General features: G+C 42.9%; 1 protein-coding gene across 8 annotated transcripts in view; it reads left to right on the top strand.

The window, feature by feature from the left end:
* The window catches only part of INPP4A (inositol polyphosphate-4-phosphatase type I A), a 399,562-nt gene extending 375,947 nt beyond the window's left edge, over positions 1-23,615 (top strand). For 7 of the 8 annotated variants that reach the window (XM_033949336.1, XM_033949335.1, XM_033949328.1 and 4 more), the window contains one exon: positions 22,826-22,958. In XM_033949336.1, the coding sequence (XP_033805227.1) occupies positions 22,826-22,958 (133 nt within the window). Of the gene's footprint in view, positions 1-22,825 lie in introns of all 8 variants that reach the window. The other variant, XM_033949323.1, reaches the window with a different exon arrangement.
* Positions 23,616-25,171: the final 1,556 nt, after the last annotated feature.

Raw genomic sequence — 25,171 nt, 5'->3', positions numbered from 1 at the left:
TCAGGGAGCGGAATGCTGGTCAGCACAACGCTTCTGCAGGGAAAGTTTGGGACAGCGGTGGCTTGGGGGCTATTCCCCGAGTGGCTTGGGGGAGGGCACGGAGAAAGAAAGAAAGGGGGCAGACAGGGAGACAGAAAGAAAAAGTTGGAGAGAATGAGGTCTGGAGGAGAGGAAACATACAGGAGGCTGAAAGAAAGGAAGAAAGATTGGATGCACAGTCAGAAGAAGAAAGTGCAACCAGAGACTCATGAAATCACCAAACAGCAAAGGTAGGAAAAATGATTTTATTTTCAATTTAGTGATCAAAATGTGTCTGTTTTGAGAATTTATATCTGCTGTCTATATTTTGCACTATGGCTCCCTTTTACTAAACCGCAATATCGTTTTTTAGCGCAGGGAGCCTATGAGCATTGAGAGCAGCGCGAGGCATTCAGCGTAACTCCCTGTGCTAAAACCTACTATTGTGGTTTAGTAAAAAGGGAGGGGGTGTATTTGTCTATTTTTGTATTTTGTTACCGAGGTGACATTGCATAGAGTCATCTGCCGTGACCTCTTTGAAAAAACCTGGAATATGAATAATTAACATTTTCTCTGCCTTTCATTGTGCTTTGTGTTTTTTTAAATTTTATTGTTGGTAGATCATTTTGACTTAGTCATTATAAAAGTAGCTCGCAAGCCCATAAAGTGTGGGCACCCCTGCTCTAAGTCTTCTTACTCTGGGGCACCAGACCTCCCTCATACAAAGGCCGGGAATGCAGAGTTGGTTCCATTCTCGGTAGGGGATGCCTTGGTAGGCTCACTGCTCAGCCACTGCTCAGATTCGGTCCTGTTCTGGGTGGAGGACACTTGAGGTGGGCTAGTTTGCGCCATCGTGCAGGCTCACCACTCTGCCTCTGCTGGCAAAAGCACAGTCTGTCCCAATCTAGGGGGAGAAAACCTAGCAGGGACCAGGCTGCACCACAATACTGGCTTCTAGAAAGCACAATGGACTGGGGGGGGGGGTCTAGCAGTGTGTGGCACCATTTGGACCCATGTAGACTAGCACGGCCATTCAGATGCTGACCTGAGGTCCCTTTCCATCCAGCATCTGCCCCTCCTCCTCTTTCCATCCAGCATCTGCCTCTCTGCTGCTTCTGCCCAGCATCTGATCTGTCTCCTCTCTTCCTCCTTTCTGCCCCCTCTGTCATCCCATCCATCATCCACCCTTCTTTCTCCCCCTTCCATCCAGCATCTGCCCATCTTCCCCCCCCCTTCAGCCCAGCATCTGCTTCATTTCTCTTTCTCCCCCTTCTATTCAGTGTCTGCTCCATCTTTCTCTTTCCTCCCTTCCATCCGTATCCTCCCCTTCTCCTCCTTTCCATTCAATGTCTTCCTCCCCTCTCCTTTTCTTTACATCCATCATCTGTCTTTTTCTCTCTCCCCAGGCATTCCAGCTTGTCTTATCTTTCCCCTTTCATCCAGTGTATCTGATCCCTCCCCATTTCTATCTACAGTCTGTCTCCTCTCACCTCCTACATCCAGTATCTACCCCCTCCCACCTGACACCTCAGCCACCGCCAGACTGATGCAAAGCCTTCCCTCCGATGTCAGCTCTGACTTCGGGGGAAGACTTCTGGGTCGGCTACATATGGCTTGCTGCAGGCTTCCTCCAACCCCTGCTGTTATCTGGACTCGAATGAAGTGGTGGAAGGGAGTGCATTTTTGGACACAGAAGTCATGAACTGGGGAGAAAGGAAGGGAGGGAAAGAGATGCTGAGGTGGGGGAGGGAATAGAAAGAGAGAATTGGGTGTGGGTGTGTCAATGAGCGGGAAAGAGAGATGGTTGTGTACACACGGCAAATGGAAGAAAGAGGAGAATTTTTGGTCGTAGGGAGGAAGGTACAGAATGTGATAGGGAAGAAAAAGGTGAGAGTGAGAAATGTGGCAAGGGAACAATGGGACAGATTGAAAGGGATGCAAGAGGGAGGAATATTGGACAGTGGTGAAGGGAATGGAGGGAGAGATGTGGCATAGTGTTGGAGAGGGGTGATAGAAGGAGAAATGTTGGGCATGGGGCTGGTGGGCAGGCACGAAAGATGAGAAAGAGATAAATGCTGGACCATGGTAGGGGGAACCAATGAACAGCAACAGAAGAATTTACAGAAGATGGGAAAGCGGAAAAAAGAAACTGGGACCAACTTTATGGAAAAATAAGTCTCCAGACAACAAAGGTAAAAAACGGAATTTATTGACTAAAATATGTTAGCTTTGGGAAATGTATATGGCAGATGTCTTTGTTTTGTGTTCAAAAGAAAAGGAAATGCATTTCTGGTTTTATTTCTACAGTGTTGAAGTACTTGCTGACCCTTGCTGTGACTGGTGGGGATCCCCAAGCACCGCCAGCAGAGGACCTCCTCTAGAGATGGCCAGAACTCCCCTCCACCAAGCGCAGCAGTCGCTGGCAGCATCCATGAGCCACTGAGGTGCCAGCATCTGTGACTCAGGGACGCTATTGCTGCCTGCCAAGCTTGGCAAAAGGGACTCCCGGCCAACTGCAAAGGAAGTCCTCAGCTGACAGTTTGTGGGTTCTCATCAGCTGAGTATTTATATTTTATATTTACATTAGAGGTTCTGGTAGAAACCCATTTACAAAGTATGTATTCTTCCCAATTAATATTTCCAAATTAATAAAGTCTCTTTGCTTATTTGTAAATGGGTCTCTACCAGAGCCTTTAATTCAGTAGCATAATTAAATAAAATAACTATTTCTGAAGTTTATAGGGAAGGATGGTGACAGAGGGGATTCCTCGCGGGGACGGGTGGGGACGGAGGGGATTCCTCGCGGGGACGGGTGGGGACGGAGGGATTCCTCACGGGGATGGGTGGGGACGGAGGGATTCCTCACGTGGATGGGTGGGGACGGGTGGGATTTTGGCGGGGACGGGTGGGATTTCTGTCCCCGCGCAACTCTCTACTTTCAACTCTAACAGACTCGGAGCTCCTGTTACCAAGAGAACCATCTCAACTTGACTAGGTGAAGCTTCTTTCATGCAGCACTGTATGCCTGGAACAGGCTGCCTGAATCAATACATCGTGCTTCTTCCCTGGCAGTGTTCCAATCCAAGCTAAAGGCCCAGTTTTTTTAAACTGCCTTCAACTCTTAACTCCCATTCACTGCTGTCAGATACCTATGCCCACTGTATCATTTCCTCTACCATAATCTCCCCAACCCTGAAATGTCCTGTCTAAATTAGATTGTAAGCTCCTATGAGCAGGGACTATCTATTGCATGTTAAAATGTACAGCACTACGTACGCCTTTCAGCGCTATAGAAATAATAAATAGTAGTAGTAGTAGTAGTAGTAGTACTTACTGTATCTCCTTCACATATACTCAGGCTGGGCTGATGCTGCAGGGCCTTTAACAGCCCACAATGTCCAAGCTATGGCTTCCTCAGTAGCTCATTTCCACTCTACATCTGTTGAGGACATCTTTTAAGCATCTTCTTGATTCTCAATCCATACCTTTACCTCTCACTACTGTTTGGAACAAAATTCCAGAAGAGAACATTGGTATGGGCAAGCAGTTCTGCAGACTCTTTACTTCCTGACTCCAACTTTCCCTCCACCCTATAGGGGTTCTCCAAGATCCTGTGTAGTCAATGTTAATTTCTTCCAGAGACATGATCCTGGCAGCGTGGGAGACCCACATGTGAGAATATAATGCCTGCTTGTCATCAGATAAAGCAAGGATATTTATCTATAGCAGGTGTTCTCCGTAAACAGCAGGCATATATTCTCACAACCCACCCATCTCCCCTAGGTGGTTTCTTAGCTTTGTTATTGAACTGCAGGTCCCACAAGCCAACTTCGGGTGGGAAGACAATGGCACACATGTGGTATGGACACTGCCTCAGTGTCTGTACCAGGTTCCACGAATGGCATCACCCACTTGTGAAAATATATTCCTGCTGTCTTTGGAGAACACCTGCTATAGGTAAGTATCTTTGCTGTTATTGCCCTGCCTAAATTTACTCTGTCTAAATTATACTTGAGGCAGCAGAGGGTGAAGTGACTCATTTTGGGTTACAAAAAGTGCCAAGTATTTGAATTATGGTTTTCCTGGTTTATAACCTGCTTCTCTAACCATGGAGCTGCTACTACTTCTCCTCTTCCAGACAAGACTATCCTGCTGTACTTTAAATCCATGTTTTCAGATAAAATATTGTTCAGATTACCGAGATCTGAAACTCTTTCTAAATAATTTTCCATGTTACACTAATTCAAATTGTAATGTGCAATGCCTTTAATAACCTACAATGCAAAAAGCAAATTAAAACGTTCAGTATTGTGTTGATTTATTAAATCAGACCTTTTTATCTAGACCTCACTCATGCTGGCATCTTGAGTAATCAAAGGATCTCAATGAATGTATGCAGAACTCTTGAACCTTGGGGGAAAATGCATATATCTGAAACTGTATATATATATTTTTTTCAGTATTTATATAGTGCTTTAAACCAGGATTCTTTACAACAAATTACATATATCTCTAACACAAGCTGCCAAGGGGATGCAATTTTTAAGCTTCACTCTAATCTTTCTATATTCCTCAACTATTTACTTCTCTGCCAACATTGTGACTGTGAACAACATCAGCTCCGTGGCTGACAGTTCTGCAAGATTAACAGACAAGTGTTGGCCCTGAGAGTTGAAGTTGCTCTTGGTAACCTGCAGGCAGAGAAGAAAGTGAGCTAGATTCTCAAGTTTCTCATGCTGGATGGTAAATTTCTGCTGTTGTGGGAGACTTAGCAGAACACCTAACATGATGGATTAATGTATTTATTCACCACTTTTGCAAACATTGAAATGCTTTTTTTTATGTCAATTGTGTTTCCTGCTAGACCTCTTCCCACCAAAGAGTACATTTAGTATATTTGAACAGCATACTGAATGTAATTCTACTTCCTTAACATCTCACCAGAACAGTCCAGAACCTGTGAGTTTTGTCCATCAGCTAGCAGATGGCGAACAGAAAAATAAAATAATTCTATGTGATTCAGCCATTAAGGGCACTATGCAGTCAGATATAGTAATTCTCTGTCTTCAGAGGATAATGATGGTAAGCTATGTAGGTACTAGGCTGATTAGGTCACATAGGCTCATGAACTGATTGTCACTGCTTACAGCTACAAGCTGGTTATCAAGCTTTATTTTCAACATAAATGGCCAAGACTAGAAGAAAACAGATATTTAGGGAATATGTGGAGGAGTCCAAATCCTTTCCTCTTTTCTCATCCTTTTTCCTTTTGAGGTTTTTCCAGGGATTGAGATGCTTGCATGAGGGAAGAAGAATTTGATGCAGTGTACATTACAGAAGTGTCAAGCCTGATGATGCTGATACTGTATTACAATATTCATGGTTCTGAATAAGAGAAGAAACATAAGAATGATATGTACAGAAGAACCTGCTGAAAAACATTTTTGTCTGTATCGGAGTGTTTAAGATCTGTGCCATGCAGATAATAAATGGGGAAATCCTGGGGCAATTAATTGGTTATTAGTATTGCTCTGAGCAGGACACATAGACCTGGAGGTACTAGGTTGGCCTGAGAGGGTTTCTGTACTTTTTATATTCTAGGCACAGACAGGCTGAGTCAGACTTTGAATTATGCTCACTGATTAGATTAGCTGTGACTGACATGGAGGTGCCTAATCAAATTTCTGTGGATAATGGAGTGTTTTCTGCTCATTGTCTCTCATGATTTGGGAGCTCTGTGATCTAGTGGGCTTCTGGAGGAGTTTGGGCTAGATTCACTAAGATTACCTTTGCTGGGTGATCCATGGCCGATTCTTCCCGGGCGATCGATTCACCAAGCCTCCTCATGCAAATTAATACAATTGGAGGCATGCTCCACAGCTACTGCATGAATCGCTGCAGAGCAATCCTGACGCATGTGCAGACCATCTTCTTTGCCTGTAGATGGTCTGCGCATGTGCTTGCTCTCCTGACTTCCCTGAATATGCAGGCACTGCTTGTTCAGCATTGGGGTTAAAAGAAATTGAAGATATATGCTGGAGGGAGTCCCACTGGCTGCCCCTCTGCCTTTCCCTATCCTCCCCACCAGAGCCTAGTCATTGGTATCCCCGAGCACTGCCAGCAGCACTCGCCACTCTCCCCTTTCCCTTTCCACCAGCTCAGCTGACCGTTTCCAGCAGCGCTCACTCTCCCGTCCTCCTTCGCCTTAGTTCAGCCCCACTTTTAACCTGCAGGTTAAAAGCACGGGTGCACAGAGTTTTTAAAGGGGGTTTCTGAGCTCGCAGCAGAGTTCGGTCGCCAGAGGAAATCCTTCTTTTCTTTCATTACTCCTCGCTACGACCACGCAACCAGTGTTGGCTTCCCTGATATGCTACTGGCTTTGCACTGGGCTAACGGAGCAGGGCGGCAGAGAACTGAGAGTATGATGTCAGAGAGCTGGGTGCTTTTGATTGTTTTTAAAAATTTTTGATGCTGAAATTTCAGGGTGGCAGAGAGCAGGACAGTCGGCAAGGATGTGAGCGATGGTGTTCCTTCATTGGTTTAGTGAATCGCCTCCTTATGCATGCATTTCCCTTCATTTGCATGTGCGGATCGGATCGGGTGTGGACAGGCCAAAAGGTTAGTGAATTGGGTCGGAGTCACAAACCGGTCGGGACACGATCGGTCAGCTTAGTGAATCTGGGTCTGTTTTTTTCTGTCTGATCATTAATGTTTCCTTTTGCTACTGGCCTCAATGTGTATGGAGCTCAGCTCAGCAGCTGTTTAGTACACCAAGTGCAGTCTGCATGTCAGTACTCGCCTTTGGCTTTTAAGGATTTGCTTGGAATTAAACTTTTGCTCTAAATTTTTTTCTGTCAGCCCCAGATATTTGGCACCCAAACCTCTTTTATCCTCAGAAGGGGTTGCTTTAAAGTAGATTATGCTATTCCACTTTCCTATCACACAGAGTGCAGGAATAATGGCCAGGTTGACTTCCCCTTTTCTCATGGCTAGTTTTCAGCTGGATTTTGGATAGATATACTGTAAATAAACCTATCAAAATATAAATAGATAACTCAAGTATAAACAGAGGGGTAAGTATATAGCTCACTTGCAGGTTCATCTGTAATACCAGATCAACTGCCAGATGCAGCTCTAATCTGGAGCACTTCCAAATACTGCTGCTGCTGGTGGAAGCCAAGAAAGGGAAAAAATGGCCCCGACCTATTACTCAGCTCCTGTTTCTTAGGTGCACGCTCCACTCCAAAATAAAGGGACTTTGCTTCTTTTCCACCCCACTCTCCCGGATGACTGGCATTTCTTTCTCAGTCCTCTCCCTTCTCCATAGTAACTGACATTTGCTGTCTCCACACCATTCTCCCCCCCCCCTCAACACACACACAATGACCAGCTTTACACTTCTTACCTGCTTGTCCAGCAGACACTGACAAAGTTATGCATCAGCCCAGCACATAACTTTTTCAGTGTCTGTTGGAGAAGCACGTAAGAAGTGAAAAGTTAAGTCATCAGGAGAGAGGATGGAGGTCAGAAATGTCAGTTACTGTTGGGATGGGGGATTGAGGAATAAATGCTGGTCATTGGGGGAGAGGGTGGGGAAAAGAGACACTCAAATATAAACCAAAATCCCCATTTTGGGGTCTTTTTTTTTTTAACCAAAATTCTCAGTTTACAGTATGTTTGAGTGTATAGTTCTATAAAGATATAGTTCTATGAGAACATTTCCAGCTGCTCTTAAGCTCATACAGCCTTTAAATCATTCAACTGGCTCCATTGGAAAAAAATGGCATCTCTTCAAAATGGTGGGCCTTCCCCTCCCTGGTGCATCCTGGGATGCACCAGGGAGGAGCCTGAAGCTCTGATTGGCCCAGGTTGTTTAAGATCCCTCCTATGGGTGGGGCCTTATGCATCTGTGCCAATCAGAGCCTTAGGCCCCTCCCCAGATGCCTAGAAAATCTAGGCCAGAGAGAGGAAAAGTCATTTTGTTTACATTACAGTGCCAGCATGGGGTGGAGAGTGCAAAGGGGGCTGGGAGGAGGGAGTGAAGAGTCTACCAAATAAACCCACAAGGACGTTTGAAAAAAAATGCCCTATTGGACAGGAAAAGTGAATCAAATCAAAGAAATCAATTCAATAGACCAAATTGAAGCATAAATTTTTTCCTTGAATTGGGCAGCACTACTTCCTTATCCCATGGCTCTTTAATTTTTTCAGGGAAGCAGCACATGTGTGGCAGGAGGGGTGGGGAGGGAGTGTGTGGAGGTGAGGGAGAGGAGGGTGTGGGGGGGGTCCATAATGCCTTCCTTGCCAACTTAATCTCTCAGTTTCTATTTTAGCATCTGGTGTAGGAGTATTTCAATTTTCCTATCCTGCAGCCTGGACCTTGAGAGTTTCCACTTCAGATGACAGTATTCTCTATTAAGGTGTATGTGTAGATGTTTGTTCCAGGAAGCATCTTTACCTATTTAGCAAGTCTCTGAGGGCATCATAAAGAGATTTTAACTTCCCTTGCTCTGGGCATTCATCTTCACAAACAGACATCTTTTTCAGAGGTTCTTTAGAGCAAGTGGTAGCTTCTCAAATCTTCAAAACTATCTGGAGATCTCCTCTATATTGTTTGGCTAGTTTCTTTTCTTAGGAAGTCTGTTAACTATCATTTTTTCCCTTTTTTTTGAGAAGGGTAGAATTGGTGTTCAAAGGGCTAAAACATATGACCCTTTCAGTTTCTTATTAGGACAGTCTTAAAACTCTCTCTGGGAGCACTCCAGATGACTGCCTTTAGGTGACTTTGGATTGGATCCCTTTCCTATTCATAATAGCTCTGCTCTTTCTTGCTGAAGTTGTTCTGGGAATTCCAACTCGAGTGCCATTCTTGCTGCTTCTCAAAATCAGGGGCTTCATTTTCAATTTATCTTGCTGCATTTGCCTTCTAGAGGATTTTGATGAATTGCATGGTCTGTCACTCTCTAACTACCTAGGCAAAACAGTTTCAGCCTTTAGGATGCAAGCAGTTTAGAAATGATGGTTTCCATATAGTAGGTTTTTCTATTGGCCAGCATATATGGGAAGCTAGATATCTTATACCAAGCATGCTTGACCTTGAAGGCAAAGTTACACAGTTTGGTTTTGGTTGCTTCTTCTTCAGCAGAGACTTCTCAGTGCTTGCTCGTAGTCACACAACTTGTTCACCTGATTTCCAAAGGAAAATTTAGAAGCTTCCCACGTTAAATTTACAAGTTCAATTATGGGGTGGGAGGGAGGGTATTTTTATTGTTACATGTTGTATAAGTATTGATTATATGATAGATAAGGGTGGGGAGGGGGGGAGATAAGAGAGTATTATATGTATCATTGTTGATTATTAAGTGATATATTTATGGTTATTTGTATGGATATGTTATCACACTTATAAGTTTAAAAATGAATAAAGATTAAAAAAAAAAAAAAAGAAAATTTAGAAGCTTCCCACATTATTAAGATTCTGGAAGGGATTTGAAGTGCCACTCTTATGAAACTGCTTTGCTGTATCACATAGGTTCTGGACTGGTCTGGTGAGGATGCTAAGAAAGGAGAAAATAGGTCTTCCCTGCAATCTTTCCTTCCTTTAGTCTCACCCAACTAGCTTGACAGTTGTTTCTCACCTCTAATTTCTCAAATCTTAGGCTTCTCTTATTAGGTATGCCTGTCAACTTTTCCCTGAAGTTCATTGTTCACTTTCAAGTTGCCCCAGGTCAAAATGTTACTATGGTTATAATATGTGACAATTAAAATAAATAAAAGAGAGATAGAGAGAGAGAGAACAATCATTGTCAATTGAAATACTGACTTATCTTTGACTAAATGATGACCTTAAGGGGTAAATATACAGAACCATTTTGCTTTATTGTCTTCATCTGCTTGTTGATGGACACAACCCACAGGTTCTGGACTGGTCTGGGACTAAGGGAAAGAAAATTAGAATGTAAGACCTAATTTTTCCTTTAAAGTGATGCTACATGAAAAGGATAGAAGTATTTCCAGTTATCTGTTATATATTACAGCCCACTGGTCAGGTTTTATGTATATAACAAAACGAATGAGTGATGCAGGAAAAACTGGAAGATAGAAAATATGTATACACCTGAAAAATACATGTTTACACAGAAGGTAATTTTATAAGGGGCACCTAGATTGAGCTGGCAAGTATTCATATAGATGCCACTATTCTAGTAATTTATGCAAGTATCTGGAGATGCACATGTGTAAATGATCATTTTGTGTCTAAGTGTAGATGGGTAGAGAATTCACTTATGTACATAGAGGGACATAATCAAAAATGTGACTAAGTTTGAGGTTGGATATTTTGTACAATACGTCCACAAACCCAGCAGGAAAAATGTCCATTTTCAAAGCTGTCAGTCTTTTTATTTTTGAAAATGAGCTAGGTATAAGTTTTGGTCCTTAGGACGTCTACCTTTTTTGCCCATTTTCAAAAATAAAATGTCCACAAGCAAGTTTTGTAGATGTACCTTGTCTGATTGCAGCAGAAGGAATCCTCATTAGCTGAGCCGATTCCTGGCAGTTCAGCTGATGGGGATACCCCCTGCCAGGATCTGCTGAGCAATGGAGCCCTACTTCTCTCCCCCTGACATCTCCCACATCCTCCCGACATCCCGGACCTCTTGCTGACATCCTCAACATCCTCCCGACATCCCAGACCTCCTGCTGATGTTCCCCACATACTCCCGACATTGCAGACTTTCCCTGACATCATCACCCCCACCCCACCAACATCCCCCCAACTTTCCTGGGCCATTGGGAGGGGGAAGCCCTGTCATTTGCAGCATGTGGCCCTCCAGCTTCCTCCTGCCGTTTGCTCTTTTGAAGGTACTGGGGGGGGGGGGATTCCGGGGATGTGGGAGAGGGACCCAGGAATGTTGGAGGGATGTCAGTGGTAGGTCTGGGATGTCAGGAGGATGTTGGGGGGAGGGTTGTAAGGCTCCGCAGCTCAGCTGATCCTGGCAGGGGGAATCCCCATCAGCTGAGCTGCCAATAATCCCTGAAACAGGCTTAGCTGATGGAGATTCCTTCTGCTGCAATCAGCTGATGGGAAGCCTATGGGTTTTTGTTTTGGGGATTTGTTTTTGCTCTGTGTAGTAGGAAAGGGTCATGATTATTGGGGAAGTAAAGGGGGGGTGTCATGCCTTAAATCCTCCAGTTGTCTTCTTGTCAGTTTGGGCACCTTTGTGGAACTTAGACACAACTCAAACAGGTCTAAGTTCCCTCTAGGAAAGCTTTGATTATGGCTTGGATACATCTAGGTTGAAGCCCATCCGATTCCTGGCCATAACACACCTCCCAACATGCCCCTTTGCTCTCTAGATGCACAGCAGCTTAGAAGTGCTGCTGCACGTCCAGAAAGTTGGTTTTGATTATTGGCACTTGGACGTCCCTCCTATTAAGATGTCCAAGTGCTGACTTAGGCTGGTATTTGGACATTTTAAAGTTTTGATTATGAGCCCCATAGCTTATAAAATCTTATAGTCTGTGCACATTCTTTTGCAATATAGATGTGCATAAGATAACTTACACTAGTATTCTAAAAGAAAAGTAACCTAGGTTAGGCTTCAAATTGGCACTTTTCCTAGAACATAAACCTAGACAGCCCCTTATAGAATTACCCTCATAGGACCTCACTTTGTAACAGGATAGTTATGAAAGAAGTCCAAAAAGGAACCTAGTTTTTTTAAAAGTCAACACAAGCACCTATATTCCTGTATAAAGCATGCCCCAACAGTGCATCTGTACCAACGGTTCATAGTCAGTGGCGCGCAACAATCCAGCACTGACAATTCGGCGCAAGAAAGAAGCACGCCGCGGGAAAACTTATTTTTAAAGAGCTCCAACGGGGGGTGTTTGGAGGGAACCCCCCCCACACACACACACTTTTCTGCATAGTGTTTGCGCTGCTGTTGGGGGGGTTTAAGGGTTGGAACCCCAACGGCAGCGCGAACACTATGCAGTAAAGTGGGGGGGTTCCTCCCCACACCCCATCGGAGCTCTTTAAAAATAAGTTTTCCCGTGGTGCACTTCTTTCTTGTGCCGAATTGTCAGCGCTGGATTGTCGGTGTGCTGGTGTCTGCGTGCGATTATCCCGTCACCGTACCAACACCACACATTTATACCTTCTCTGAAGTGCACATGTGCATACTAAGTGTGCATAACACCTATTTTATAAAATACATATGCATAACACATCTCCATCCCTGCTCTGCCTAAACACCGTCTTCAGGAATTCCTACACATAGTACACATATATATATATACATGCTATGAGGCAATTATATAAAAGGCCTTTTCTACTTGTAAAAAAAAAAAGAATTTTGTATGGAAACATCTTTATTAAATTATTCCATATTTGGATACATGATGACTAATAGAAAAGAGGGATGAACTAAAACATGTGCACAGTCATGCCATTTAACAAAAGGTTAGATATCTTGGTGATTCATACTAGTGCTTTCAAGTTTCAAACCTGTGCTAATTCAACCCCCTTTTTGTGTTTGTGGCAGAAATGGATGCATGCAGAACTCTGTCTATCTCCTGGCATAGCATATGGGAATAATTTTATTAAATATTTCCATTTTAAAACCTGTTTTACATACAGAAAAAAAATTCTATAAAATTGCACATACAGGTGTAAAAATCACATGCATGCACTGCCTGGGGTGGGCCTAGTAAAGTGGGATTATGATGTATTCTGATGTGTTATATAGCATATGTGTACATACAGGTACAAAACTTAAATTGTGAGCCCACTAAGGATAGAGAAAATACCTGCATATAATATACAAGGATACCGCATTGCGTGTATCCACAGAAAGGCAGTTTATCAAATTCTTGGCCCTCTACCTTTTGCTTACAAGGAATTCTGTAAACAGGGACACTAATATGCAAGCATTAGCTCCCTCATTCTATAAATTGGTGCCTACATTTAAACGCCAAGGGCTGGTTTCTATATATCGCACTCAAAAATGGGCATTAGGAGAGATCAGTGCTAAGTGTAATTCTATAGCAGGCATGCGTCCTTTATGGATTCGTGCTTACTGCCGATTCCCATGCTGACTCAGTATTTTATAACTACGCACGCAACATTTGGAATGCCCTTGAAGCACCCATGGCCATTTCATACCCTCAGCCCTTTCTTCCATCCCTGGAAGAGGCCAAGGAAAATAACTACCAGACACAACTTGTAGTTTAAACATTCAAGGCCTTGGGAGTTCTTGGTGTCCTAACTGGTAGGGAACCAACCAAGATTCCCCCCCCCCCCCCCCCCCCCAATTATAAATGACTGGATATTTTATTAGGGTTATGATATCACTTAATTCTTTACTAAACATACATAGTTGGTACATCTTCCAATTAAATTACAATTACTTCATTCAGGTCCAATGATAAATTGCATACTCCAGCAATGTTCTTTTGGTTAGTTATGATCACATGATTTCTTTCATTAGTAATTTTTCCTAGCAAAAATATGACTTGGGTATCACAAGCTATTGGTTTTTCTCCTATCAGCAATAGAGGGGGGTAACAACATGTTCACTTAGAACACAATAACTTGCATCTGTTTCCCAATCTTGAACGCAGATCCTGGAGATTGTCTCAACAGTGGTGTACAAGGGATCAGGTAGATCCCATTCGTGCACTGAGTTTTGATCTTTCTACAGGCCAGTCTGGAAAAGGGTCTGTCAGGGTCCTTTAAAGTACAGGTGGTGGGGGTTTCATGCTTTAGAGCCCGTCTGGAAAGGGGATCCTTGGCTTCACATCCAGATTTAGGAAGATTCTTGAAGGGGGTTTGCAGATTAAAACTTCCGATAAGGCAGCCATTTCCCTCAAGGAATTTAAACATCATACTGAGGGGCCTCAGCAAGGCACCATTCGAGCTCTTGCAAGGGACATCTCTGCTGAATTTAACAGTGAAGATATTTTTGGTGGCCTTAGTCTCCACAAGAAGAATCTTAGAGATAAAGGCATTGCCTTGCAAAGATCTCAGAACTACAGAAGTGGGAGTGGTACTTTGAACAGTGCCTTCATTTTACTGAAGGTAATCTCAGCATTTCATATTAATCAAGAGGTCAGTCTATCCGCTTTTCAGTACACGGGTTCCCAGAAGAGGGACAAAGTTACATTACATTAGAGATTTCTATTGCGCCATTACCTTGCAGTTCAAGGCGGATTACAAAAGAGTTATAAACGGTGGGTTACAATGGAAGATCATTGGTCATTTCGAGGGAAGGTAAAGAGTAGATCAGGTAGTATCTGTGAGGGAGGAAGGAAGGTATTTGTGATGTTAAGACTGTTTCAAGGATTTCTTGAAGAATATAGTTTTTATTTCTTTTCTGAACATCTTGTAGTCTGTGGTGGTTAGCAGTAGATTGGAGATTTGGTTATCTAGTTTTGCTGCTTGAGTGGCTAGGAGGCCATCGTATAGTTTTTTCCGTTTAACTTTTTTGATTGGAGGGGGGTGTGAATGGGGTGTGTGTTTTTCTATGTCTGGTTGTTTGGATGAGGCGGTTGTTCAGGTAGGTTGGGCTGTCTCTATTTAAAGATTTATTTAAGATTATTTAATTATAATATTGAAATCACATCATATGTATTATTGTGTTAATAATTAAGATTAGGATGGGAGTAAATGAATGTTTAATGTAATAATGGTATAGTTAGTGCGTTATATTTAGTATTTATGATTTACCAATTGTATTGCACTATCAATAAAGATTTAAACAAAAAAAAAAGATTTAAATATCATACAGTAGAATTGAAATAGTATTCTTTCTTGAATTGGTAGCCAGTGTGAGTTGAGGTATGCTTCTGTAATATGGTCGTGTTTCCTCAATGAGTAGATGAGTCTCAGAGCTGTATTTTGGATTGTTTGTAGTTGTTTGGTCATTGTTAAAAGTACTGGATATGAGGAGATCCCTTCTTTGATACTGTCACTGGCAGCCTCAGGGCAATGGGTCCTAGGGCACCAGTAACAGAAGAAAACTCTTGTGAGCCACTACGGGCTGCACAAGGAAAGAAATAGGCCACAAAAAGAGAACACCACAATATTAGGTAACTGTATTGAATCAAGCAAGGCCTGAGTTTATTCATAAAACAAAACAAAACAAAACCACAACCATTCAAACCAGCCTGCTTGCCTAGAGTTCAATAGTTCCATATTGGAAGAAAGAAAATTAATCTTGTCAGGATGTTCAAAAATATAAAGTATAGTCCAAAGCAAACAAACTGTAATTCCAAACAGTCTCTGGATTAGTGCTAGCCAATAAAGTTCCAAAAACTCATAATTCAGGCTTTTCCAAGCTGTCGCTGGCTCTCTAGCCAATTAAGGGTTCAAAACTTTCAAATATTTCAAAAACAGTCTTTTGGGCTGATATCACTACCTCAGCCTGCACTAGTGCTATGGCACTAGTCCCCAGCATCTGATTTGCTGGCCAGGGAGTGTGCTCTGTGTGGTAACAACTTGCCCTCAAACCCATCACAGAAGACACAGAACAGTCCCCACTTCCTGGGATTGGTAACAGCCCTTCCCTCCCCCCCCCCCCCCCGAGTGAGAAAATAAAACACACAAAATAAAAAAAACAGTTCTTTAAAGTTCTTACAGGTGCCTCCAAGCACCACGCCTTCTTCAGGGTTACTCAGCAAAAGGCCTTTAGTAAAATTAAACTAAAACTTAACTTTATATATCGGGTCTTCAACCAGAAAAAGCGCAACATGATTAACAATAAGTTTAAAAATATGCTAAAATACAAGGGGATTAATTTTCAAAGTGTTTAGCAAATAGAAAAGTTTTTAAAGATTTACAAAAAGATTGGAAAGAACTTGGACACCTCAAAATTAAAGGAAGTTCATTCTATAATTGGGGAAATTTAAAAGCCAGAGAAAGGCTGAAATTCTTGACTTAGCTAAACAGTAGGCAGTTTAATTTACTTGCCTTCAGTCCAGCAAACTTCCATTGGCAGGGCTCATTCAGCAGTTCAGGATATGGGTCCAGCTCCATGGTCTGAAAATCCTGAGGCATTAAGTTTGGTGGCTCCGGACCAGCCTCTGTCAGCTCCATACATTGAGGCTGTTCACTGCCATCCAGATCTCTCATAAGAACATAAGTTTGTACGGAATCTATCCCCTTTCAATTTTAGAGAATGCCCTTGGAGAGGGTGAACAACCTGTCCTTATCTACTAAGTCTATTCCCTTCCTGGGAATAGTACCTTGAATATTTTGATCATGTCCCCTCTCAATCTCCTCTGCTCAAGGGAGAAGAGGCCCAGTTTCTCTAATCTTTCGCTACAAGGCAACTCCTCTAGCCCCTTAACCATCGTAGTCGCTCTTCTCTGGACCCTCTCGAGTAGTACCATGTCCTTCTTCATGTATGGTGACCAGTGCTGGATGCGGTACTCCAGGTGAGGGCACACCATGGCCCGGTACAGCGGCATGATAACCTTCTCCGATCTGTCATGATCCCCTTCTTTATCATTCCTAGCATTCTGTTCGCCCTTTTCGCCACCACTGCACATTGCATGGACGGCTTCATCGACTTATTGATCAGACCTTCCAAGTCTCTTTCCTGGGAGGTCTCTCCAAGTACCGCCCCAAACATCCTGTATTTGTGCATGAGATTTTTGTTACCAACATGCATCACCTTACACTTATCCACGTTGAACCTCATCTGCCATGTTGATGCCCATTCCTCGAGCCTGATTATGTCACTTTGCAGATCTTCGCAATCCCCCTGCGTCTTCACTACTCTGAATAACTTTGTATCGTCCGCAAATTTAATCACCTCGCTCGTCGTACCTATATCCAGATCATTTATAAAGATGTTGAAGAGCACGAGTCCAAGCACCGAGCCCTGCGGCACCCCACTGGTGACGTTCTTCCAGTCCGAGTATTGTCCATTTACCCCCACTCTCTGTTTCCTATGCTCCAGCCAGTTTTTAATCCACGTGAGTATTTCACCCTCAATTCCATGGCTCGCAATTTTCCGAAGTAATCGTTCAAGCGGAACCTTGTCAAACACCTTCTGAAAATCCAGATATACAATGTCGACTGGGTCGCCCTTGTCTATCTGCTTGTTTACTCCCTCGAAGAAGTGCAGCAAGTTTGTCAAACAAGATCTGCCTTTACAGAAACTGTGCTGGCTGGTCCTCATCAGACCATGTCCGTCAAGGTGATCAATGATGTGGTCCTTTATCAGCGCCTCTACCATCTTTCCCAGTACCGATGTCAGACTCACCGGTCTGTAGTTTCCCGGGTGTCCCCTCAAACCTTTTTTTGAAGATCAGCGTAACATTCGCCACCTTCCAGTCCTCCGGAATCTTTCCTGATTTAATCGACAGATTGGCTATTAGCTGAAATAGTTCAGCTATAGACCCTTTCAGTTCCTTGATGGCCCTCAGATGGATGCCATCCGGTCCTGGTGATTTATCGCTCTTAAGCCTATCAATCTGCCTGCATACCTCTTCTAGACTGACCATTAACCCTGTCAGTTTCCCATTTTTGCTTCCACCATTATAGCCTGATGGGTTCCGGTATGCTGTGTATATTCTCTTCGGTAAATACAGACACAAAAAATGTGTTCAGTCTGTCTGCAATTGCTTTGTCCTCCTATAGCACTCCCTTTATTCCTTGGTCATCCAACGGTCCCAGTGCTTCCTTCGCAGGTTGTTTCCCCTTAATATATCGAAAGAACGGCTTGAAGTTTTTCGCCTTCTTGGCTATTTTTTCCTCGTAGTCTCTTTTAGCCCCTTTTACCACCTTATGGCACCTGCGTTGATGTTGTTTGTCCTTATTCCAGTTTTCATCAGTTTTTAACATTTTCCATTCCTTAAACGAAGTTTTTTTGTCTCTAATCGTTTCCTTTACCTCTACAGTGAGCCATGCCGGTTCTTTGTTCTTTTTTGATCCCTTGTTGATACGTGGTATATATAGATTTTGTGCCTCGGTGACTGTATCCTTAAAAAGGGACCAAGCTTTCTCTAGTGTTTTTACAATGTTCATCCTCTTCTTAATCTTCTTTCTAGAGATTTGCGCGGAGACAGAAATCCCACCTGTCCCCACCAGGATCCTCTCCATCCCCACCCGTCCCTGCCAGGATCCTCTCCATCCCCACCTGTCCCCGTCAGGATCCTCTCAGTCCCCACCCATCCCCTCAAGGAATTACCTCCATCCCCGCCTATCCCCATAAAAAACAGCAATTACTTCTGACAGGATCATCAATTCCACAGTTTCTTTTGTGTTTGCGCTGCTGTTTTCCTTGTGGAATCTCTTTGGTGGAACCCTTTTTTTGTTTTCTGTTCAGGTAATTAACTTATAAACCCCCTCTTTTACTAAGGCTGATGTGTCCATTATATTATATGGACGAACCCTGCTTCCAAAGCCTTCCATCCCCGTGGGAGTCCCGTTGGCTAGAGGGGGGTCCCCGTGGGAGTCCCGTGGGCCAGAGGGGGGTCCTCGTGGGAGTCCTGTGGGTTAGGGGGGATTCCTGCGGGACCCCCACAGGATTCCTGCGATCCCCGTTCCCGTGCAGACCTCTACTTCTTTCCCACCATGCGTCTCATCCCTTTGCAATTCCCTTTTCGGAAGTTCAGTGCCTTGGCCGTGGTGCTGGACCGCTGTTTTGCCCCTTCATCCAAGTCAAAGCGGATCATATTGTGATCACTGTTTCCCAGCGTCCCTTCTATTTCTACACATTGTGCCGATCCTCGCAGTCCATTTAGAATTAAGTCAAGAATTGAGTTTCCTCTTTTATTTTCCTTGACAAGTTGTTCCAGGACCTACAGCATCCAAGAACTTGGTCTCTCTAGTGCAGCCAGAGGTGCCTAGGTTCCAGTCTATCCCCGGATAGTTGAAGTCGCCCATGATAACTGTGTTGCCTCCCTTGCAGTTGCGTTTAATCTCATCCATCATTTCTCCATCAATTTCCTTGGACTGCCCTGGGGGTTGGTAGTAGATGCCGAACCTCGTTTCCGGTCCATTTGTTCCTGGAATTTTGACCCATAGAGACTCTAACTTATCTGTCTGTTGTGGCATGTTCTCTCCAGTAGATTCAATTCCCTCTTTGACGTATATGGCAATGCCTCCTCCTTTTTGAGTCACTCTGTCTCTGCGGTATAGTTTGTATCCCGGTAGCACTGTGTCCCAGACATTTTCCTCGGTCCACCATGTTTCCATGATGCCGATGATGTCAACGTTATCCTTTTGTGCCACAACTTCTAATTCACCCATCTTATTTCTTAGGCTCCTTGCGTTCGTGTATATACACTTGAGTTTGCAGCCTGTTCCCTTCTTGCATGTCCTTCCCTCTTGTGTCCCTTTCGGTCTGTTTTGCCTGCGATCCAGTGAGTCTTCCCCTCTATCTTCCTATACAGCAGGGGTCTCCAAAGTCCCTCCATGAGGGCCGAATCCAGTTGGGTTTTCAGGATTTCCCCAATGAATATGCATGAGATTTATGTGCATGCACTGCTTTCAGTGCATATTCATTGGGGAAATCCTGAAAACCCGACTGGATTCGGCCCTCAAGGAGGGACTTTGGGGACCCCTGCTGTACGTTATCCTCCGGTGAGTTTTCCCCTCTATGTTCCTGAGCCTCCCTGCCTTCTCTGTTGCTCCTGCTTTTCCCTTCTGCCTCTCTAGCAGTTCTGCTCTTTGATGCAATAGCCTGCAGCCACGCCCCAAACTCTCAGGTGAAGAGGCTTTCCGGCTGCTTCTGCTTCCAGCCTGCATGTGACTGCTGGGAACTAAACTAGAGCTGTGTGGGGGTTGTGGAACAGGCAAATCTGCTCTCCTGCTCCCTCTAGAGGCCAAAGAAGAAAAGTCACCAAAATGGTTAGTTTGGGGTTTAAAATGAGCTGTTTCTAGTGCCTTTGCTTGAGGTTTCTGCACTGCTCTGGGCACAGACCTAGCAGGCATAGGCTGAATACCACGATACCTAGAAGTGACAAATGATTTTCGCCTTTTAGATCATCATTTTGTTTTAACAAATGCAGCTCGGCAAAGCAAGCCAACATCAAAGGCAACCATTGCCAGATGGATTCATATGGCTATATTTTTGATGTACATTGGCTGTGGGAAACAGCCTCCAATCTCTGTGATAGCGCACTCTATCAGAAGTGTAGCATCTTCATGAGTGGAGACGTGGGCAATTTTTCCTGATAAAAATTTGTAGGGCAGCTATGTGGTCCACTCCTCACACATTTATGAAATTTTATAGAGTGGATGTAGCAGTGAGAGGGGATACAGAATTTGGGTCCTTGGTGCTAAGGGCTGGCTCATCTGTCCCACCCTAGAATCAGGAGACTACTTTGGTATGTCACCTACTGTCAGGGAAGACTAGGTACATACCTCGATAATCTTCTTTCTGTTAACACAGCATATGAGTTCTGAGAACCCACCCTATCAGTATGGGATTTGCCTATGTACATCAGAGTTCAGTGTCCACTACTGAAAATTTTATGCTGTCTGTTAAAAAAAAAAAAAAAAAAGAAGGGGGGTGGGTAGATTGAAGGGTAAGTGCTTCAAAGGGAAAAAGACTCCAAGCTCCTTAAGGTTAATGCATGTTGATGTTTTTGGTGGGTGGTTTTTGTATCATTCACCCTAAGTTCTTTAAGATGTTATTTCATACAGAGTATTTCTTACAGAGCAGAATAAAAATGTGTTTTTAGGGAGACTCCCTTTACCCCCTCCTTCTTGTTTTCTGTGTTGTAGTGTTCGATTGCTTTGGTACTAACTAAAGCGGGCTCCACAACACTGAAGGAGGCAGAGCTGAAGAATGTAAATTTCATCCTTCTGCAACCAACTCATGAGTATGGGATATTCACCTACTGTCAGGACTCGTATGCTATGTTAACAGAAAGAGGGTTATTGAGGTAAGTACCTAATCTTCCCGTCTCCATTTGAGATATGTGCTATAGGAATTAAGTGTATCACCTTATAGAATAGCATGCATGCAAATCCTAATGGGTGCCAATTAATTTCAGTAATTAGTTGCTAGCACCCAATTTTGTTTTACAGTTTTGAGCTCATTATTCAATTAAGTTGCGTGCATGCCCAAATTTAGGTGTGTATATTTGGGTGCCATATATAGAATCCAGGGGCAATCCAGGGTTCATGTAAGTTATAGAAAACTACCAAATATGTGCATGTGCAAATATGTATCCAATATTAATGCATGTAACTTACAGAATATTGTAAGTTGCATGCTAAGGTGTAGCATTTAGGATTTACTCACACTCATGAACACAGCATAAGGGAGTGCCTAAATGTAGACACATAAATGCTGACTAATACTGGTATTCTGTAATGGTGTCTGGTTGCCCAGATGATGTTATAGAATTAGTGCTCAGATAAGGGACCCTCGGCCACAAGAGGGCACCCGCTCAAACTCAGGGGCGGAAAATTTCATGGCGACACCAGAAAGTATTTCTTCACAGAGAGAGTGGTTGATCATTGGAACAAGCTTCCAGTGCAGGTGATCGAGGCAGACAGCGTGCCAGACTTTAAGAATAAATTGGATACCCATGTGGGATCCCTACGAGGGTCAAGATAAGGAAATTGGGTCATTAGGGCATAGACAGGGGGTGGGTAAGCAGAGTGGGCAGACTTGATGGGCTGTAGCCCTTTTCTGCCGTCATCTTCTATGTTTCTATGTTTCTATACTGCCATTTAGGCATCATGTTTGTAGTGCCCAGTTTGTTTTACTTTTTAGAGGTCTTTTTATTAGAAGCTCAAGTCTTGTGATGCTCAGTTATTAAATTGTTCCCTTTGCACATATATTTTTAGAATGCTATCATATACATTTTTAGCTTACATAGCACATATTTGCAAGAGGATATACACAGGAGTGGAGTCTGTGAGTTTGGAAGAAGGACTTTGAAGAATGTGGTGTATTTTAACCATAGGCCGTAGTACAGTTTGTGTGATGGCGTCTAGGGTTTCCCTCGACACCACTTCACTAAGAGGTCTATTATATCCGCATGGTGCAACTAGGCACGTGCTTGGTGTATTCAGAGGAGATCAGGTGGAGCCACAATTTGCACATGCATTTTATAAAATACATTACACACTAATATTTATGCCTTCTCCCGAGCAGGCATGAATGTCCATAGATTCAATCAAGCTGCTCAGCAGGGCTTCCACATATTGTTCCATATTAGGCACTTATATTTATGCCATCTGTTACTGGCTTAAGAGCTCACACCTAAATGTTAGGCACATATATACTCAGTTATGCTAGTATTCTATAAAGGGAAGTTAGCTCCTAATGTGTGCCCTCCATGTGCCTATTTGTAGGCTCCTTGTTTCAGAATTGACCCTTAGAGTACATGCAGGTGTTAAGTGTGTGTGTTGGCATTTGTGCACTGTTAGGACTGGATCTAAGACTCTATTTTATAAAGGCACATACAGTAGGTGCCTATGTTCTCTTCATAAAACTGGCATCTCTTTGAACTTCTCACATAGGTGTTCTACTTACCTAACATGTAGCTAACCAAACCTTATATCTGCTTATGCTTGAAATGCAAATCTAACTATCAAATTAGCATGCATCCATCCTGCGTGTTTTTTTAGTTGCATTGTTAAATGATCTGATATATGTAGATGACCAAAGCACCATTTTGTGGCTGATTCCTATTTTGTTTTGTTGGGTTATGTTTAATGCCATTAAATTATAGACCATTTCATCTAAGCTTAAGCCTTTCTTCTTTTTTTTCTTTTTTTGTACTGCTGTCATTCTTTTGTGCTTATTCTTTTTTTTACCCCCCCCCCCTCCAGCGAGGGTTGTCGACGAGAAAACACAATGAAGAATGTCGGATGTCGCAAGTATGCATTTAGTTGCCTGCAGCTGAAGGCTTTTCCAAAGCATTACAGACCTCCAGAAGGGACATATGGAAAAGTTGAAACATAAAACATACTGTGTCTTTGTAAATTAGCTGTTATGTTAATACATGTCCACACACTTTAGTGTAATATATGAATGTGTCAAGGTCGGATAAATTCTTTTTTTTTTTTAACATTTCCCTAAGATTGTTACACTGAGCATGGTGTGTTGCGTAGGAATTGGGAGAGTATACTTGTCCACATTACATGGAATTGCCATAATAACATACTGTGCATTAAAGTATGTAAAATGCACAGAGCATCATAGAATCATTTATGTGTACAAAAAAAAGCTAGGGATGGTCATCCTAAACTGGATGGCGATTGAGCTGCTCTTCATCTGTATCTCTCCATGCTTTATCAATTCCACATTAAAATACCATTTTTAGGCATAAGAAGAAAAGCCTGAATGACAGTAGATACTGAAACGGTTGGAAGATGGGGCAAAATAGTGAATGTGAAATGCACAATCTAAGCAATTTTAAGTGTGTCCTTAAAAAGGTAGGCCAGTATGAAGCAGAAATACCTGTGCATGTGTATAAAAGATTTTTCCTGAAGGCACAAAATGGGAGAAAACTATAAATCAGGTCCATGTGTTTTAATTCATGCTGAAGCACAGAGCCACAAATTTATTAGCTCTAATAGAGTGCATTTAAGGGCTCCTTTTACGAAGCCGCGTTAGCGGTTTAACGCGTGTACATTGAGCTGGCGTTAGTTCTAGCCACGTAGCGCAGGTTTAGCATGCACTAAAAAGCTGCTTGCGCTAAAACTGCTAACGCGGCTTCGTAAAAGGAGCCCTAAATGTTTCTTTATATATTTATTTAAGCAAAAAAGTTTTTAAAAGTCAGTGTGTGTTGATTATCTGAGGGATAAACATAAACTTTTAAAATTTAATTGGGCTCTGTTTTTGAAATAATTGTTAGGCTCATTGTACGACATGCATCCATCCATGCTTCTTCCCCAGACACACAGACCTGCTCTCAGAATACAAAGTAGATAATTCAAACCATGCTAACTTGTCTTTTATTGTGAGCATTATTAACTTTTATCAGTGACAGGGATATAATTGAGGTGCTTCAAAATTTAGATTTAAAAGCGAAGTTGGACTTTTGTGAAATTACAGTTCTATCTTGGGCCTATATGATTATTTTCTAAAGTCTTTAGGAAATAAACCTGAGCTTTTAAATGAGAAGGAAGATTTCTACGGTCGCATTGTATTAAAGGCTGTGCAATGCATCTGTGCTTTTAATGTGTTTGGTTTAGTAACCACAGTATTTGAAAATTAGCTTGTACATACAGGCTAATGGATGGATTGTAGCTTTAGAGAAGTAAGCGCAGAGCAATTTAAACTTCATAGCTGTACTATGGAGATTGTAACCATAGGATACAGTATACTGTATAGTGAAATGCGTAACACTTTGATTATTGTTTATGTTTCAGGTGCTTGCAATGTTAGGCTTTATTCACAAAGAGGGTAATTCTACTATAGGCACTGGTTATGCACCTACTTTAAGCCTATTCTGTTTTTTAAAAGTAGGTCCTACTTTTCTTTACAGAATACTAGGGCAAGTGGCAGAGAATGTGTGTACATCGGGGTGCAACCACTATACATCAGCTCTATATAAGGGAGAGATGGTGGACCCTGGGGTGGTGGGGAAGGAAGGAGAGATGCTGGATGAAAGGATAGTTAAGAAAAGGTGGATCTGTGGAGGGAGACAAAAAAAGGAAAGATGCCAGACCTCCTGGGGAGGGAAGAGAAACAGAAGGGGAGGACAGAGATGGAAGATGGATGGTTAGCAGGGAGAAAGAAGAAAGAAGGAGACCCTGGCAAGCAAGTTATCAGAAGACAACCAGAGCCTGAGACCAACAAAAGGTAGAAAAATTAATTTTATTTTCTGTTTTGTGATTACAATATGTCAGATTTGGCATCATTATCGATTCTTCTCTCTCCTTAAATGATCACCTCAACTCCTTGGCTAAATCATGCTTTTTCAGCCTCCACATGCTGAGGATCCTATTTTCACCAACAACATTTCGCCGTCCTTGTCCAATCCATCATCCTCTCCAAACTAGACTATGCAATGCCATCTACTTAAGCCTATCAAAAAAAAGTCTTCAAAGACTCCAGCTAATCCAGAATACTGCAGCCAAGTTGATCTTTGCAAAACGCAAGTCTGACCATGTCTCCCCACTCCTAGCCAAACTTCATTGGCTCCCAGTGATTTCCAGAATCCATTTCAA

The sequence above is a fragment of the Geotrypetes seraphini genome, chromosome 6 (genome assembly GCF_902459505.1).
Source record: "Geotrypetes seraphini chromosome 6, aGeoSer1.1, whole genome shotgun sequence".
NCBI lineage: Eukaryota > Metazoa > Chordata > Amphibia > Gymnophiona > Dermophiidae > Geotrypetes > Geotrypetes seraphini.
Note: the sequence above shows the minus strand (reverse complement) of the source record. Positions and strands in the feature narration are given on the sequence as shown.